The sequence below is a fragment of the Psilocybe cubensis genome, chromosome 3 (assembly GCF_017499595.1).
Source record: "Psilocybe cubensis strain MGC-MH-2018 chromosome 3, whole genome shotgun sequence".
NCBI classification, from domain to species: Eukaryota; Fungi; Basidiomycota; class Agaricomycetes; order Agaricales; family Agrocybaceae; genus Psilocybe; species Psilocybe cubensis.
The window spans coordinates 2,301,210-2,315,829 of NC_063001.1; the positions used below are offsets into that span (position 1 = coordinate 2,301,210).

At 44.9% G+C, this 14,620-nt stretch overlaps 6 protein-coding genes across 6 annotated transcripts; 4 read left to right on the plus strand and 2 right to left on the minus strand.

The window, feature by feature from the left end:
- Positions 1-247: 247 nt before the first annotated feature.
- JR316_0003544 (Adenine deaminase) lies at positions 248-4,782 on the plus strand (the record flags this gene model as incomplete). The annotated part of the gene is made up of 12 exons (XM_047889315.1): positions 248-986; positions 1,047-1,394; positions 1,446-1,614; positions 1,667-2,841; positions 2,904-3,296; positions 3,346-3,466; positions 3,526-3,753; positions 3,807-3,910; positions 3,974-4,142; positions 4,199-4,266; positions 4,323-4,474; positions 4,525-4,782. The coding sequence occupies 12 exons, from the start codon at positions 248-250 to the stop codon at positions 4,780-4,782; spliced, it is 3,924 nt and encodes a 1,307-aa protein (XP_047751689.1).
- A 509-nt stretch (positions 4,783-5,291) lies between these two features.
- JR316_0003545 (1-phosphatidylinositol phosphodiesterase) lies at positions 5,292-7,191 on the plus strand (the record flags this gene model as incomplete). The annotated part of the gene is made up of 6 exons (XM_047889316.1): positions 5,292-5,625; positions 5,840-5,896; positions 5,961-5,973; positions 6,040-6,630; positions 6,686-7,120; positions 7,173-7,191. 6 exons carry the CDS (start codon positions 5,292-5,294, stop codon positions 7,189-7,191), a joined length of 1,449 nt encoding a protein of 482 aa, XP_047751690.1.
- Positions 7,192-7,477: 286 nt separating this feature from the next.
- JR316_0003546 (Macrophage migration inhibitory factor) lies at positions 7,478-7,962 on the plus strand (the record flags this gene model as incomplete). The annotated part of the gene is made up of 4 exons (XM_047889317.1): positions 7,478-7,510; positions 7,568-7,606; positions 7,658-7,768; positions 7,822-7,962. 4 exons carry the CDS (start codon positions 7,478-7,480, stop codon positions 7,960-7,962), a joined length of 324 nt encoding a protein of 107 aa, XP_047751691.1.
- Positions 7,963-8,565: 603 nt separating this feature from the next.
- Positions 8,566-9,596, minus strand: JR316_0003547 (uncharacterized protein; the record flags this gene model as incomplete). Its single annotated transcript, XM_047889318.1, has 2 exons — positions 8,566-9,462; positions 9,519-9,596. 2 exons carry the CDS (start codon positions 9,594-9,596, stop codon positions 8,566-8,568), a joined length of 975 nt encoding a protein of 324 aa, XP_047751692.1.
- Positions 9,597-10,240: 644 nt separating this feature from the next.
- Positions 10,241-10,612, minus strand: JR316_0003548 (uncharacterized protein; the record flags this gene model as incomplete). The annotated part of the gene is made up of 1 exon (XM_047889319.1): positions 10,241-10,612. One exon carries the CDS (start codon positions 10,610-10,612, stop codon positions 10,241-10,243), a length of 372 nt encoding a protein of 123 aa, XP_047751693.1.
- Positions 10,613-11,321: 709 nt separating this feature from the next.
- Positions 11,322-12,916, plus strand: JR316_0003549 (Eukaryotic peptide chain release factor subunit 1; the record flags this gene model as incomplete). Its single annotated transcript, XM_047889320.1, has 6 exons — positions 11,322-11,401; positions 11,458-11,497; positions 11,553-11,791; positions 11,848-12,280; positions 12,338-12,554; positions 12,606-12,916. The coding sequence occupies 6 exons, from the start codon at positions 11,322-11,324 to the stop codon at positions 12,914-12,916; spliced, it is 1,320 nt and encodes a 439-aa protein (XP_047751694.1).
- Positions 12,917-14,620: the final 1,704 nt, after the last annotated feature.

A 14,620-nucleotide genomic window follows, 5' to 3' on the forward strand; every position in this document is an offset into this window, starting at 1 on the left:
ATTTATCTTCGGCGTTCACATACATACTAGTAAGGTTTATTGTACCATGCTTATTAACTTGATCACCCTGAACAGCAGGGCCATATGACGGAATCCTGATCCCAACACAACTCTTATTCATGTGCCATGTGATGGATGTGAGAAGGTATAGCAATTCGCTCAGATTTCTCTCACTCTCCAACACATTACACAACGTCCAACGTTGCAGACTCCCGATTATACGAGCTGGTAGCTGATTTGTACCAATATGGGTCATCCTGGAGACCAGGTTAGCCTGAAAGAGTCTATGCCCAGGTGTGCTCTACCTCCAGTGGCCCCTTGGGTTAGAACGAGATCCAAATTTCGGCAATTACTTTCGTATATCGCGTTGTTCTCTGTCGCTGTTACATTATCAACTATCTTACCTACTCCATGGTCTCTGTATCACGCGACAAACAGCTTGAAGAACGCGTTCAACTCAGGCAAAACGGACCCCGCCACGGAATGGGAGGATAACATCTGGCCGTTGCGACAACAGACTCCTTGGGATATATCAACGGATTATTCTTACCCAAGAAAACTCGATTACGAAGTTACCGAGGGAACTTGGCTGCGTCTGGATGTACATCCTATTTCTGGTGATATCGTATTCGATATGATTGGCGACATATATTGTCTTCCAGGACGCCAGGCACTGAGATCAAACACAGAAGCAGTTAACGCGCGTCCTATCCTTACAGGCATTCCTCACGACTCCGATCCGCATTTTTCTCCATCAGGTGACAGGCTTGTTTTTAGGAGCGATGCAGAACTTGGGGTGGAGAATATTTGGGTGACTGAATGGAAAGGATGCGAAGAAATGGATGTCCGTTCGCCCAGCCAATATAATGAAGAACTTCAACTAGCTTTAAGCCAACAAGAATATGAAGAAGGCCTCCTTACTCATGGTGTTAAGGAGTCACCTACAAGGAGGACAAACAGGCTTTTACGGGAAGGTCGATTGACTGGTGAGGCATCCACGTTTAGTACATTCGGGTATTTTATTGATTCTGCTTTTTTTTTCTCAGCTCGGAGAGTTACAAACGAAACATATCGTTGGGTCACGGATGCTAGGTTTCATCCTTCTGGGCACAAGGTTATTGCCACAAAATGGTACACCTCAGAGCGGTCCCTTGGGGCTGGCGAGGGCTGGGAATATGACGTGCCCTCTATCCATGAATTGCGAACAGGAACAAAAAATACCATTCAGCCTGGAAGTGGTACACGTTTAGTTTCCCGTTCTCTGCCTCTGGGTTGGACGTCGGAGAATTACGGTGACCAACAGATTGGCCCGGAACAATTTGTCTGGAAAGGGAATGACGCTCTTATATTTGCAAAGAACGTTATTGACTCCTCCAAATTCACATATAGCAAAGGCAAGGCTTTAAACATCTTGGCGTAACGTGGAGCTCACTGTAATTTACTAGATATCCATAAAGGGATCTACTCGATATTCCAAAAAAATCTTACCACTGATTCCACTATCACACTAGTCGATTCTACACCTGGTGGGGCCAGTCGTCCAGAGCTCTCGCGCGATGGCCGTACTCTGGCATTTGTTAGAAGGGTTAGAGATAAAGAAGCTTTGGTCCTGAAGTCAGTCATTGATCTGCCTAAATTTTGTGTTATGAACTTACTATGCCTGAAGGGATCTTCGAACTGGTTCCATTCACAATATTTGGTACGGCTTGACCTACGATGTCTCCGCTATTTCTGCCCCGATGGGAACATATCCCTCGTTTGCCTTCACCCCTGCTGACGATGCCGTCATCATATGGGCTGCAGGTCAAATTTATTCTGTCCCTTTGGCTACCAATTCCCTGGGAGAAAAAGTGGCATCTTCGTCCGATTCTCCCAAAGCTATTCAATTTGTTGCCCGCATTAAGAAACGGCTAGCTAACACTCGAAGTGGTGGCGTTGACTTGGTTCATTTTGAAACTCAGGATACGCAAGACATCCGATCTTTACAGGATCTTCGTGCTAACGACGAAGGCACCAAAGTGGTATTCCAAGCCGCTGGGACAACTTATTGGCAACATGTGGGGAAAAACATTAGTGGAGCTGTCCCCGTTATGAACGAAGAGGCTTCTTACTACTCGCCCACCTTTGTTCCTGGAGACGATAGCCTTGTGCTTCATGCTCGCTGGTCCGATTCGACGTATACAACTTTTGAACTCTCAAATTTGAACACAAATACTGTACACGAGATTGAAGTTCCATTCGGTCGTTATTTCTCACCAATACTCTGTAAATGCCATGGATCAGAAAGGACCATTGCTTTCGTCAAGTCGGCAGGAAGCTATCTTTCGGGTGAAATTTTGGCCACTGCCGGAGAAGGCCTTTACATGGGAGAGATAACTCTTCCACCCGTTGACGCCACCAACTCTCACAAAATTACAATCCGAAACCTGCGCTTTGTGCCAACGGAAATTGACTTTAACGGTGACGATTCAGCACCTGTTGTCAACATGCGTTTTATTCATACGAATCAGAAACTTTTAATCCAGCAATCAAGGCGCGCGTTTGTAATCCACTTTGCAGGGAAACACGATTTATCTGGAAAGCCCCCCCATAGAAATGTTGCTTCTGGCGAAATGTCAACTGAGCTCGTTGTCGTCCCAAAATCGAACAGTAAATCTGCACTTGATATTGCTTTTGCCGATTTTTTCCATGTTTATTTTGTCTCTGGGAAGCACGTCAAGAAAGGAGAGGCTGTCTGGTCCCGTCCGGGCAATGCAACCAAAGGTCTGGCTAGGTTGAGCTTAGATGGTGGCCACAGCATTACCTTCTCCGCCAATGGGGAACGGTTGTTCTGGTTCTTAGGTAGGTTTCAAGAAAAGTTGTTACGTTTACCCCTGCCTCGATTGAACTGTAGTCTGACGCAGGTCCATATCTGCATTATTTGGAAACTTCTACGCTCAGTAAATGTTCTTCTGCCATTAGAAAGGACCAAGATACCTTCGGTGTCTCGTGTGTGAAGACATTGGTACGCTTCCAACAAGTCAACAATGTTAAACACACGACCGACATAGCAAGACTTAAACAAGAGGCTGCAAACGCAGTTGCTTTACGTCAACCCTGGCTTGAAGCCGAAATCAATAATTCAGACGTCTTAGTTGTCTATAACGCAACTCTCCTGACAATGGAGTCAGGAAATGCCGCCACTGATTTAGTGAACTCCGGCATTTTGGTGGTGCGGGGAGGCGTTATTGAGTACGCAGGCCCACTCAAAGATTATAATGTGCCCCCTGGTGCTACAGTTATCGACGCTGATGGAGGTGTGTTTTGTCGTCTCTGTTTTTGGTCTGAATATTCAATTATCGAAAGGATACGTTGTCCCTGGTTTCCTCGACGTTCATGCGCATTGGAACGGTTTTTCGGACAGATATCCTGCCAAATCATGGGAACTGGAGACATTCCTTGCGTATGGCATTACAACGCTTCACAAGTACCGTTTTCATTTTCTTGAGCCTTACATACGATTCACCAGCAACTTTTTTCTTTTAGTCCCAGTGCCGATACAGTCAGTGCCTTCAGCGAACGCAGTCGCGTTGAAGCTGGAAAAATGGTTGGCCCTCGTATTTTTACTACCGGCACTATTATATATGGCGCAGCAAGCCCTGGGATTCACCAAGATATTGTTGACATGGCTGAAGCATCCTCTGCTCTCATAAGGATCAAAGCAGAAGGAGGTCCTGCCAGTATCTCATACAAGAATTACAATATTCCTTCTAGGTCAGCTCATGCGCAGTGTTAATGGTTGAACGAGATTTGAAATTGTTTCTTAGGGCATCTCGACAGAGGTTACTAAAGGTGGCTCAAGACATGAGTATGCTCTGTGTTCCTGAGGGAGGGATGAATTTTGATTGGGATTTGACATATATCATTGATGGTCTGCGTATATACCTTGCTTCTTTTAGTGTCTACCTAACCTGCAATTTCTCTCCACTTCTAGGCATGACGACGGTCGAGCATCCATTGCCCATTCCGCAACTATACGACGATGTTATCACTTTATATGCTTTGAGCGGCACCGGTGCCACCCCCACGCATATTGTCAATTATGGAGGTGCATGGGGTGAACAACTGGTTTGGGCCACAGAGGACGTACCCAACAACCCAAAGTGTGCATTCTATCTACATACAGAAAAGAACTTACTGATCAAATCTATCTATGCAGACTCCGTCGATTCACGAGGCATGACATTCTGGAATTCGTGTCTGAATCTACTGCGCGACCGAAAGATTGTGCGTTGTATATCTCTTTAATCAATTTATTATAATATCTGACCTCTGTTGCCTAGCATATGCATTCTTAAACACATCTCGCTCTATTGCAGCCATGGTAGACAAAGGGTTGTTGGCCAACGTTGGCGCGCATGGAGAGCCTCCTCTTGGTGTCAACTATCACGCCGAAATGGGCTTCTTTGGCATGGGAGGATTGAGTAACTACGAGGTATTGCTTACAAATTCAATATAGTGCATAATCTCATATGCATTCTTTAGGTTATACGCGCTGCTACATCTTCAGGGGCCCGTACCTTGGGGATGTTCCCATCCTTGGGCTCACTTTCCCGGGGAAAGCTCGCAGACTTCTTGGTATATCCTCCAGGAATTGATCTTCTTGTAGGTGAGGTGAGTGAGAAGACCAGGCAACTGCGTTTTGTTGCGCGAGGCGGAAGAATCTGGGAGGCCGACTCAATGGTTGAATTCTGGCCAGTGAAAGGAAGGAAACAGACCATGCCTGTATTGAATGCCGATTAGAGTGATATTAGCATACATGATCTTTCTTGCTGCTAATGAAATATAAAGCTTTCCAGACTGACGATTTGTTTATCTTTTTTTCGGTGGAGCGTTATCGGTTTGTCGGAAAAGACATAGTCATCCCCTTGCAGCCGCTTGGATTGTTTACACTCTAAATATCAGTAAAACAGTGCCCTATGAAACTTTTATCGCCTTCATAAATCAACCTTTTCATATAGTCTCGGCCCGAGTCTATTTATGTAACATGATGTTCAACTTCAACAACTCCTTCCACTTTTGTCCCCTTCTGACTCATTGGTTATACCACCACCTTTGGCACATCTCTTACCTATACCCAGAATCCCCGGCCGATACCCAACGCTGTGCTGCTTGATTGTTCTCTACATACGTTCAACAAGACGAACTTCTTCAAAGATACTTCCGGGGGAGCACACGAGTCTTGAATCGATACTTGGCAGCTTTCACTACCTTTCTTCAGTTCTAGTCTTTCTTCCAAAGAGACGGCAATTATGATCATCACAATACGAAACCTAACTACAGACATTATAGTTGCACAAGCGTCCTCATCACCTTCGAAATTCAATGTTAATCGACGGACAAAACATCATGGCAATGGATCAACTGAGAAGTCATCGTTTCCTACAGAAATTACTCTCCATACTTCCGTGGATGTAGTCATGGAACTACCCAAAGGTTTCCAACATGAACTTAATCTTCAACACATTCCGGATACTGTTCAAGATCTCAGTTCCTCTACTATGACGGAGACACAAGGATTGTTAGGCCGTAACAAATGGCACATTCACCCTGAGGGTTTCAAAGTCCGATTCTCTATGATGCTTGGTGCGTCATGGCAATCTTTATCCACTCCAGAGGATTGTCCTTGGAGACTTTTTTCTCGTCGCGTATGTATTCCACTGTTATTAAGTGAGGGGGGCTGTCCCAAATGTTTTGGGATTCAGTATCAATTGGCATTAGAACGTCGTTGCTGAATGATTCTGTGCTCAGATATCACGACGTCGCCATAAGTTGCTCATTCTTAGCCGTCGGAATTTAGGTTCATTTCTTTCCGAGATGCCTGACCGACTGCCCTTGTCTTCGCTTGCCCTTCCAGGTTCGTTTCATTTTTTTTTTCGTAAATTTCTGAATAAATCAACAGCATATATCCCATCTAACAGGTACTCACGATACGTAAGTACATTGTTGTTGCGTTGAGTTTATATCGTAAATAATTTGATCTAATGCGCTGATCTACAGGATGGCGTTCCATGGTTGGCCTATCTCCCAATGTCAGTCGCCAGCCAGCCCATTAAGCACTCAACTTCTTGGAGGTATTCGCGTTCTTGATATCCGTCTCGCTGTGATTCCACCTCCAACACCTATTCTCAAGCCCGATATTAAATATGAATTAATTGCCTATCATGGATTGTGGCCTCAAAAAACGCCATTCACTATTATCTTGAAAGATATTCATGCTTTTCTGAACTCACCGATAGGGATGAAGGAAACCATTGTAATGTCCATTAAGCAAGAGGACTTCGTTGTGACGCCTGCACGAATTTTTTCGAAACTCGTTAGAGAGACTATAGTTCATGGTGCCGGGGGCTGGGGTGACTCTGAATCAACTGGGCATGGTGTAAACAAAGGGATGTGGTTCCTGGAAAACCGCATACCAAGACTGGGGGAAGTGAGAGGGAAAGTAGTTATGCTGAGTCGCTTCGGAGGCGATGGACACGGCTGGGAGGGTGGTCTAGAGGGCCTTGGAATACATCCTACAACTTGGCCTGATAGCGAAAAGAAAGGATTTCAGTGGGAGCTGAAAGGTACTCTTGTCCGAACTCACGATTGGTAAATCATCCTTTCTCCAGTTGCTTACTTATCCACATTTACACTATTAATATAGGTATGGCATCCCGTCATTTCTCTCCATTCCCGAGAAAGTGAAGTTGGGTACAGAAAATTTAATTCCTCCGCCGGATCTCAAGAAACCACTGCTACCGATAACCTATTTCTCTGCAGCGTCTTTTCCTCTCGCATTTCCACCTACAGTAGCTAAAGGTTTTGGGTGGCCAAAATGGGGCCTTGGGGTGGAAGGAGTAAACAGCAAACTAGGAGCTTGGCTGCTCGATCAACTGGGCGGAGATGCTGGCGCCGCCTATCCGAAAGCCACTAATAAAGACATTCTTTTGGAGAAACGACCTCAGGGAGAACAGCAAGCAGAGCCAAGAATACGTGGTTGGACTTTCTTGGACTATTACTCGGAACCTGAAGGAGGCGACCTTGTCCCATTGCTGATCGAATGCAATTTTAGAGGGCGGAAGGAAGGAGAAGAGGGATGGTAAGGTCAGTCCGAGTACTACATTTTTAATATGACTTTTGTAAATATGAAGTCAGGATCCCAATCTGTGATATCGTAAATGTATGCCATAAATAGAAACGGCACTACACTTTGCTTGCTCTTAGCGCAAACAAATGTAATGGTTCAGATAACTTGGGTTTAAGTCGATGGATGTGCGTCTGCAATTTGAAAGGTTCTGACCTCACTGTGAAAAATTGACTTTCAATGATGCGGTCTTTCGCATTTAACCGTGAGCCCGATTAGGAAGATGGAAATGTCCAGGCTCCTTAAATAGGGGCCCATTCGCACTCCTTACTAAGATCGTTCACACCGACTCTTGACCAGCTTCAGCCCACCATGCCAACTCTGAATCTCGTAACTAACGTTAAGGTATGCCTCATGCTCACCAATGGGGTACATTCAGCAGTAAACTGTTTTACATACTAGGTTCCCGATGCGAAGGCATTCGCCCTTGAATTCTCCAAGGTGTCTAACCTGGTAATAATGAAGTGATCAAGATAATGACTACCCTCCAAGTTTGCTGCAGAGACTTTGCGAAAGCCCGAAAAGTATATCTCTGTGATATATACCCACAATGAAATCGTGACTTTTGGAGGAACTCTCGATCCAGCTTTTAGTTTGAGAATTGTGAGTTTAACCATGACATCTTTGACTATTATCTTACTCCGATTTATATACAGGACAGCTTGGACAACATCAGCGAACAGGAGAATGAGGGTTACAGCAAAGCCTTCTACAAATTCTTTGAAGAGAAACTGGGGACAAAGGGCGACAGAGGATATGTAACTTTCATCGATCCCGGCCGGGCTAACATTGCGTAGGTTCATACAATATTTCAGGATTTAAATGCTGACCCTCGTCATTTTTCAGTTTTGAATCGACCACTTTTGCCACTATCTTCGGCCCCAAATAAGTTTTTCATCGTAGCTACGTCTGCGTCCAAATATCAAGATAAACTTTCATCGTCAAATATAAATATCTGTCGTAATGCAAATTGGGTGCTACGTGAGAAGCTGGAACCTAGCCACAGCTACTTGTTTGATTTGGAGCATATTTTGGCAAATACTTGGGCGCAACAAATCCCAGTATAGGCTGAAGGGGACTAATTATGTGGCCTTTCTTTGTTTTGCCATTGGCTTTGCGACGAATTTCTGGCTCCAGAGGAGATTTTTGATCATCTGGACGAAAAGAGTACAATCTTTGCCAAATTGACTGCAAAGGTTTGGGAGTAGGTCATGCCAGTTCATCGTTTCGGAGCCACATCGAATAAGGTGTCTGCTGCGTCAAAAGCAGCAGAACACGGGCGAAGAATTAACCTATCCGTTGCTCTCATAAACGGTAGATGTATAAATACATCTACCAACAGTCTGTTATTGCAATTTGATTGGCAACATCATTACAAAGTAGAAGCACGAAAAACAGGTCTATTGATTAGGGTAAACAATATCGACCTCCCCGTCGGTGCCATTTTTAACAATAGTTACTGTTGCAAGAGTCGCATTGTCGTTATTGTATGTTGTCCAGGCAGCATTGGCATCTTTCCCATCTAGAGTGAAAATGTTGACATTCCTCATCGTTGTCCTCCCTTTCGGCAGATCGGAGGGTCCTGAGATGCTATCCACACCGAATGCCTCATAGGCATATACTAATTCCTTGTTTACCGATACAGACATCGCCGTTCCCGGTACACCAGTAAATAGACAAGAGTAGTAATAGGTCGTAACTGCGTCACTGGTTGTTGTGATGTTGTCAATGTTGATAAAGCCGCCCAGAGTCTGATTTGACGGTACTGCAGTGAGGTTAGTGTAAAAGACGTCCGAATTGACCAGGTACCATGAAGACACAGCCCAGAAGTTTCCACCGCCGGCCGCAGAGATACCGTACTGTAGCACAGGTTGCAGCATGGCGTCGAACTCGTTGGAGACAAGGGCATTGTACATATACAGCACCTGGCCGTCCGAGTTTACAGGAGGTGTGGGTACGTCCCAAATTGTGGAAAAGTTGGCGAATGGGCTAATTTTGTCGTTCTTAAAGTAAGCAAAGACGACATCCCCTTCATCAACACCACGAGGAGCGAAGCGGCCTATGTACTGTGATGCGTTTCGAGAACTTCCAGACGTCGGTGTAGAACTTATGACTGTCCCATTTGGCCACACGATATCGACGTTTGAATTATTGTGCCGAATGTGGGCACCGTCTGGGACATAATGAGTATTTTTTCTTGATACAGGTCCCATTGGAGTCTTCATAATATCATCATCGGAGACGGTTACATTAGCTTTTGAAGGGCTTTCACTGGTCATTGAGCCTGGACTTGTTCCCTGAACATCCAAAGCACTTATGAGGTGTGATTTAATTAAGAAGGAATGGCACTCACTAGGATATCCCCGACTAGAGAGGGTGACGCCAACCCACCGATAATAAAAGCTGACAAAATCCAAGTTTTGCAGAACATTATGGAATGGAACCTCAAGGTAGAAAGAAAATCAGGGTGGGTGTTGACGCAAGGACTTGGAAAAAACAGGAATTTATATAGAAGTTATAAATCTATTTCTGACTTCATGGGTTTTATTTTGACCTAGCCAGCCTCCTGGCCTCTGTGTTAAGTTGGTCAGCCTCTCGGGGAGAACGCGTTCCCGAAAACTTGGATGAATAGCTTTGTGGTCAGCCTCTGTGTATGTAAGGCGATGTTTAGATATCTAGACACCGGTCGATAGTATTCTAAATTCCTTGGTCGTTATCTTTTTGAAAATAAAATTAGTAGATGTACCTACACACCATTTGGATTGATAGAAATGGAATGATCATTCCTTCTTGTGATAAAACAGAGCAAATATCTCTTTCATAACCATATAGGTACAGATAACACTTTGGTTATTTATTGTAAAAAGGGTATCAAGCATGGGAGGTATAATTGTATGGTTGAATGTAAATTGCTCTCTCACAGTGTTGCCTGTAGTACCGAGATATTACTGCACCCTAAGCAGTTCACGAAGCTTTGTGATTCAGAGGAAAGTATGTGTCTGCCTTCAAGATATTTAATGTTAACATTTATAGGGCCGAAAGATAGAAGGACGTGGTTGTACTGCACCAAAATGGCTATAGCATATCCATGAACTCTTGTTCGGGCTCCTCGTATACGATGTCAGAAGAATCTTGGATCGCTTTCCCCTTTCCTTTCTGTTCGGTGTTAACCTCATTGCCTTTACCTGCTGCACGGCTGTAGTTTTTGCCTGCACTCTTCCCGGCAGAGTACTTTCGGATAGCAGTGCGATCGCCTTCAAATTTGCCATCACCTATCTTAAAGACTGCTCGGAGAACAGATTTGCCTCTCGTTTGGTAAGTAAGGTCGTCATCGTCATCCTCGGGTATGACTTCGTCTTGAACTTCGACGGTGCCTGTGATAATCTCAACGTTGATCTCGTCTTGTGGATACGGCAAAATCGGTGGAAGAGCGCATAATAGCTGCATTAAGACAGGGATAGCAGCACCCATTGCGCTCAGATGGAGTGTTTTATATCTACAGCGAAGATGAGACATTGCTATAAATGACGGGTGAAAAGAAAACTTGCCCATCAACAAAAATGACATCTTTGCACCGGCGCATGTAAGCTCCCAGAGGAGTTTTACGAGTCAGACATATCATGTTTTTGCCTTCTCTGTGGCTAGAACGCGGGCCTGTGGCAGACACAGAAGCTGGGACAGTTGGGAAAGGTCTTGGAGGAGCAAGCTTGTTTATTCGTTTGGGATTCTTTGAAACTTGGGGACTCGCAATATTGTATGCCATATCATTTACTTGAGTAGTTGGTTCATCTGTAGGTCCTTTTGCAGTTTCCGAGCGCACAACTTTAGCCAGGTGAGGCTCAACAACAGATGAAGATGGCATTGATGTACTCGGAACCGCCATGGTAGACAATTTGGGACGTTTTCCATTGTCGATAGCACCACTGGAGTCATGTTTTCTCTTTTTCGTAGCGTTCATAACCGTCAAAGTAGTAAATTTGTCGGAGCCGGCTGAAGGACGGAAGGTGACGAGATCGACGATACAAGCACAAACATTGAAAAAGCAAAAGCCCCGTGTCACGAAAATCGATCACTTCATCTTTCCCCTCAACCTTCGAAAAATCGGCTGTGTTTTCCTGGTATCACTATCCAGGAAAAGCATACGTCGTCGCCCAAGATGAGTACGGATGTCGCGGAGCAGAATATCCAGATGTGGAAGGTCAAGAAACTCATCAAGAGTCTTGACTCCGCCAGAGGGTGCGCTCACTTTTTATCGTCACCAATCTCTTGTCTGATTATGCTGTAATATACAGAGCTGGTACCTCTATGATCAGCCTTATCATACCCCCTAAGGTACTTCGCGATCGATTTGCGTGCGGACTTCGCTTTATTCCTCATATGTGTTCAGGATCAAATTTCCAGGGCGTCAGCTATGTTGACGCAGGAATACGGAACGGCTTCTAACATCAAATCTCGAGTCAATCGTCTCTCCGTTCTTGCTGCCATTACCAGTACTCAGCAGCGTCTCAAGTTGTACAACCGAGTTCCCCCTAACGGTCTTGTACTCTTCGTTGGCACTATCTTGACAGACGAAGGCAAGGAGAAAAAAGTATCTTTCGACTTCGAACCCCACAAACCAATCAATACGTGTGTAAATTTCACTCTTACTTTCTGTATCGCATAGCTTACGATGATTCTTTCAGATCTCTCTACCTTTGTGACAACAAATTTCATACCGAGGCATTGTCTGAACTATTAGAATCGGACTCCCGCTTCGGCTTCATTGTCATGGATGGTAATGGCACTCTCTTCGGTGTCCTTGCTGGTAATACCCGCGAGATCATTCACAAGTTCACCGTTGATTTACCCAAGAAACACGGTCGTGGTGGACAGTCTGCTCTACGTTTCTCGCGTCTTCGTGACGAAAAGCGACACAACTATGTGCGCAAAGTTGCAGAACACGCAGTTCAACATTTTATTACCAACGACAAAGTCAACGTTACAGGTCTTGTTCTTGCCGGTAGCGCCGACTTTAAGACCGAACTCAGCCAGAGTGATATGTTCGATCAGAGGCTCGCCGCCAAAGTTATCAAAGTTGTTGATGTCAGCTACGGAGGCGAAAATGGCTTCAATCAGGTATGTTCGATATAAATCCTTTTTAGACGCATTGTTGACCTATTACAAATAAAACAGGCAATCGAACTGGCTGCTGAATCTCTTGCCAATGTCAAGTTTGTCCAAGAGAAGAAGCTAATCCAGAAATACTTCGATGAAATCAGTCAAGATACAGGCAGATATTGTTTCGGCATTGATGATACCCTCAAAGCATTGGAACTGGGTGCCGTTGAAACTCTAATTGTCTGGGAAAACCTGGATATCACTCGCTATGTGCTTCGCAATGCTGCTGGAGGTAAGCTTGGCCATGTGTGTATAGGAAATGATCTGATCATATATTATCCAGAGGAAATCATTATCCATGCTAACAAGGATCAAGAAAAGGACCGTGAAAAGTTTATCGATAAATCCACAGGCCTCGAAATGGAACAAGCCACGGAACCCCAGTCCCTGCTCGAATGGTTCGCAGAAAAGTACAAAGAGTTTGGCGCCAATCTTGAGTTCGTTACCAATCGTTCCCAGGAGGGTGCTCAGTTCGTCAAAGGTTTCGGTGGTATTGGCGGTCTCCTCCGGTATAAGGTCGACTTCAACAACCTTACTTCGATCGACGAAGAGGACGACGACGAGTTCTACTCTGATGACGACGGTGGTATCTGACGTTTCTGCTGGCTCTTCGGAGCCCCGTCCACAAAGGGTACTTCGGGCGGGGCGGATGGGAGGTGTGGTGACTTTAGGCGATGCGGGGAATTCGAGGTCGATGATGGGACAGGACGCAGCATAGGAGATCAGAAGGGATTTCGGAAGATTGTCATAAGAACACAAAATCACAAACAAGCTATGTCCAGTTATGGTCGACAAGCCATACCTTGGTCGTCTGCGCTTGTTAGGAAACTGAATTTGTCAAGACCCGTGGTATTGGTCAAACGTTTCATATCTGCGCGATTTTTCCTACCACTTAACATTTGTCATTGTCGATGCTAGGTATGTTACCATGGCATATGATTTATCCCTCATTTGCTGAACTATTATTTTGTAGATAATGTGTGTTATGAGTGTCTGAATTCTTTGGAACGGTCGCTTTGGCTTTCTCGATTTGCAACTCGTGTATTTCAATGTTTTAATGGACAAATGTCACTGTCTGTTTATTGATGCGTGATATAACTCTGGCACATCGTCTTCTCATAGGTCTCTGAATTTATAGTCACAAACCAACCTCGCAAAACCAGTGAAATTTGCTAAATCATCAACAACATTTTGTCAATGGGTCGCTGGACGTTAAGCATTCACCTCTCTCTTGGTTTATCCCGCACTCGACAACTCCATCGTCGCAGAATGTGAATCTTTTTTGGGAAATTGACTAGTATTCCTAGGTCCATAGAAGACCACGCTGCAGGGAACACAACTTCGTCCAAGCTCTTGTGTCCTTCGTACAACGGCTCTATGGAAGGAATGACCGACAATCTATTTTCATCCTATACTGATCATGTTATCGATACAGATAAAGGTCTAATACGCCTAGCGGATCGGAATCTATGAAAAAACATTGCCTTGCTTTCTATTGCCCGTGCTCCAAAAATTATTATGGACCCTCGAAAAGGGACTTTCTATACAGTAATGCGGCGTCTAAATTACTTGTATCGGCGCAAAAGACGGTCTAAAATATTCCGAAGTACTCTGCATGGTTCACATGTGGTTCTGGCCCAAAAACAACTCGCGCAAGTACCATTAAATCCTTCCTTCATAATGATTCTTGCCATTGATCACTTTCATACTTGTCATATAAAAATACCTGAAATCAGCGCAGCTAGAGATGGCGCGGTGTCCAAGGTCTTCTCTGGGGAACCTGAGGGTTTTTTGCTCTTCGTCGATTCAGAACAGGGTGAAGGTCACACGATCCGCCTGCAATTTTAGACGAGGACTGACGCCTCGAACTTGACATCCATCACAGTCATTGGCCCCCCAAAGGCGCAAGGACCGCTTGCTATTGATGCAACGTCGTCGCCTACGTTTGAAATGTTACAGGAATCATGTCAAATATTTTCCAAAATGTTTTTTTTGGTCGGTGTCATCCTCCTCAACCTCAGACGCAAAGTTGAGGGCGCGCTACAAATCATCACTTTGCAATGTTCATCGAAAGCGGCAGGAACACGCCCAAGGACCTTGAATCGATCGGGGATGGGCACGAACTACACATCATGATAACCTGGTGTGTCAGGCGAGTCCGATATGTTCTGTAGCCTGACATTGTCGATACTAACCGACCGTTCTGCATGATGGTCCGCTCCAAGTACCCCCCCTACCTTTGTTTGTCAGAGCCTGCATAGTATTTCGTAAGGACGGCGCCAACTTGTCCTTGGCATC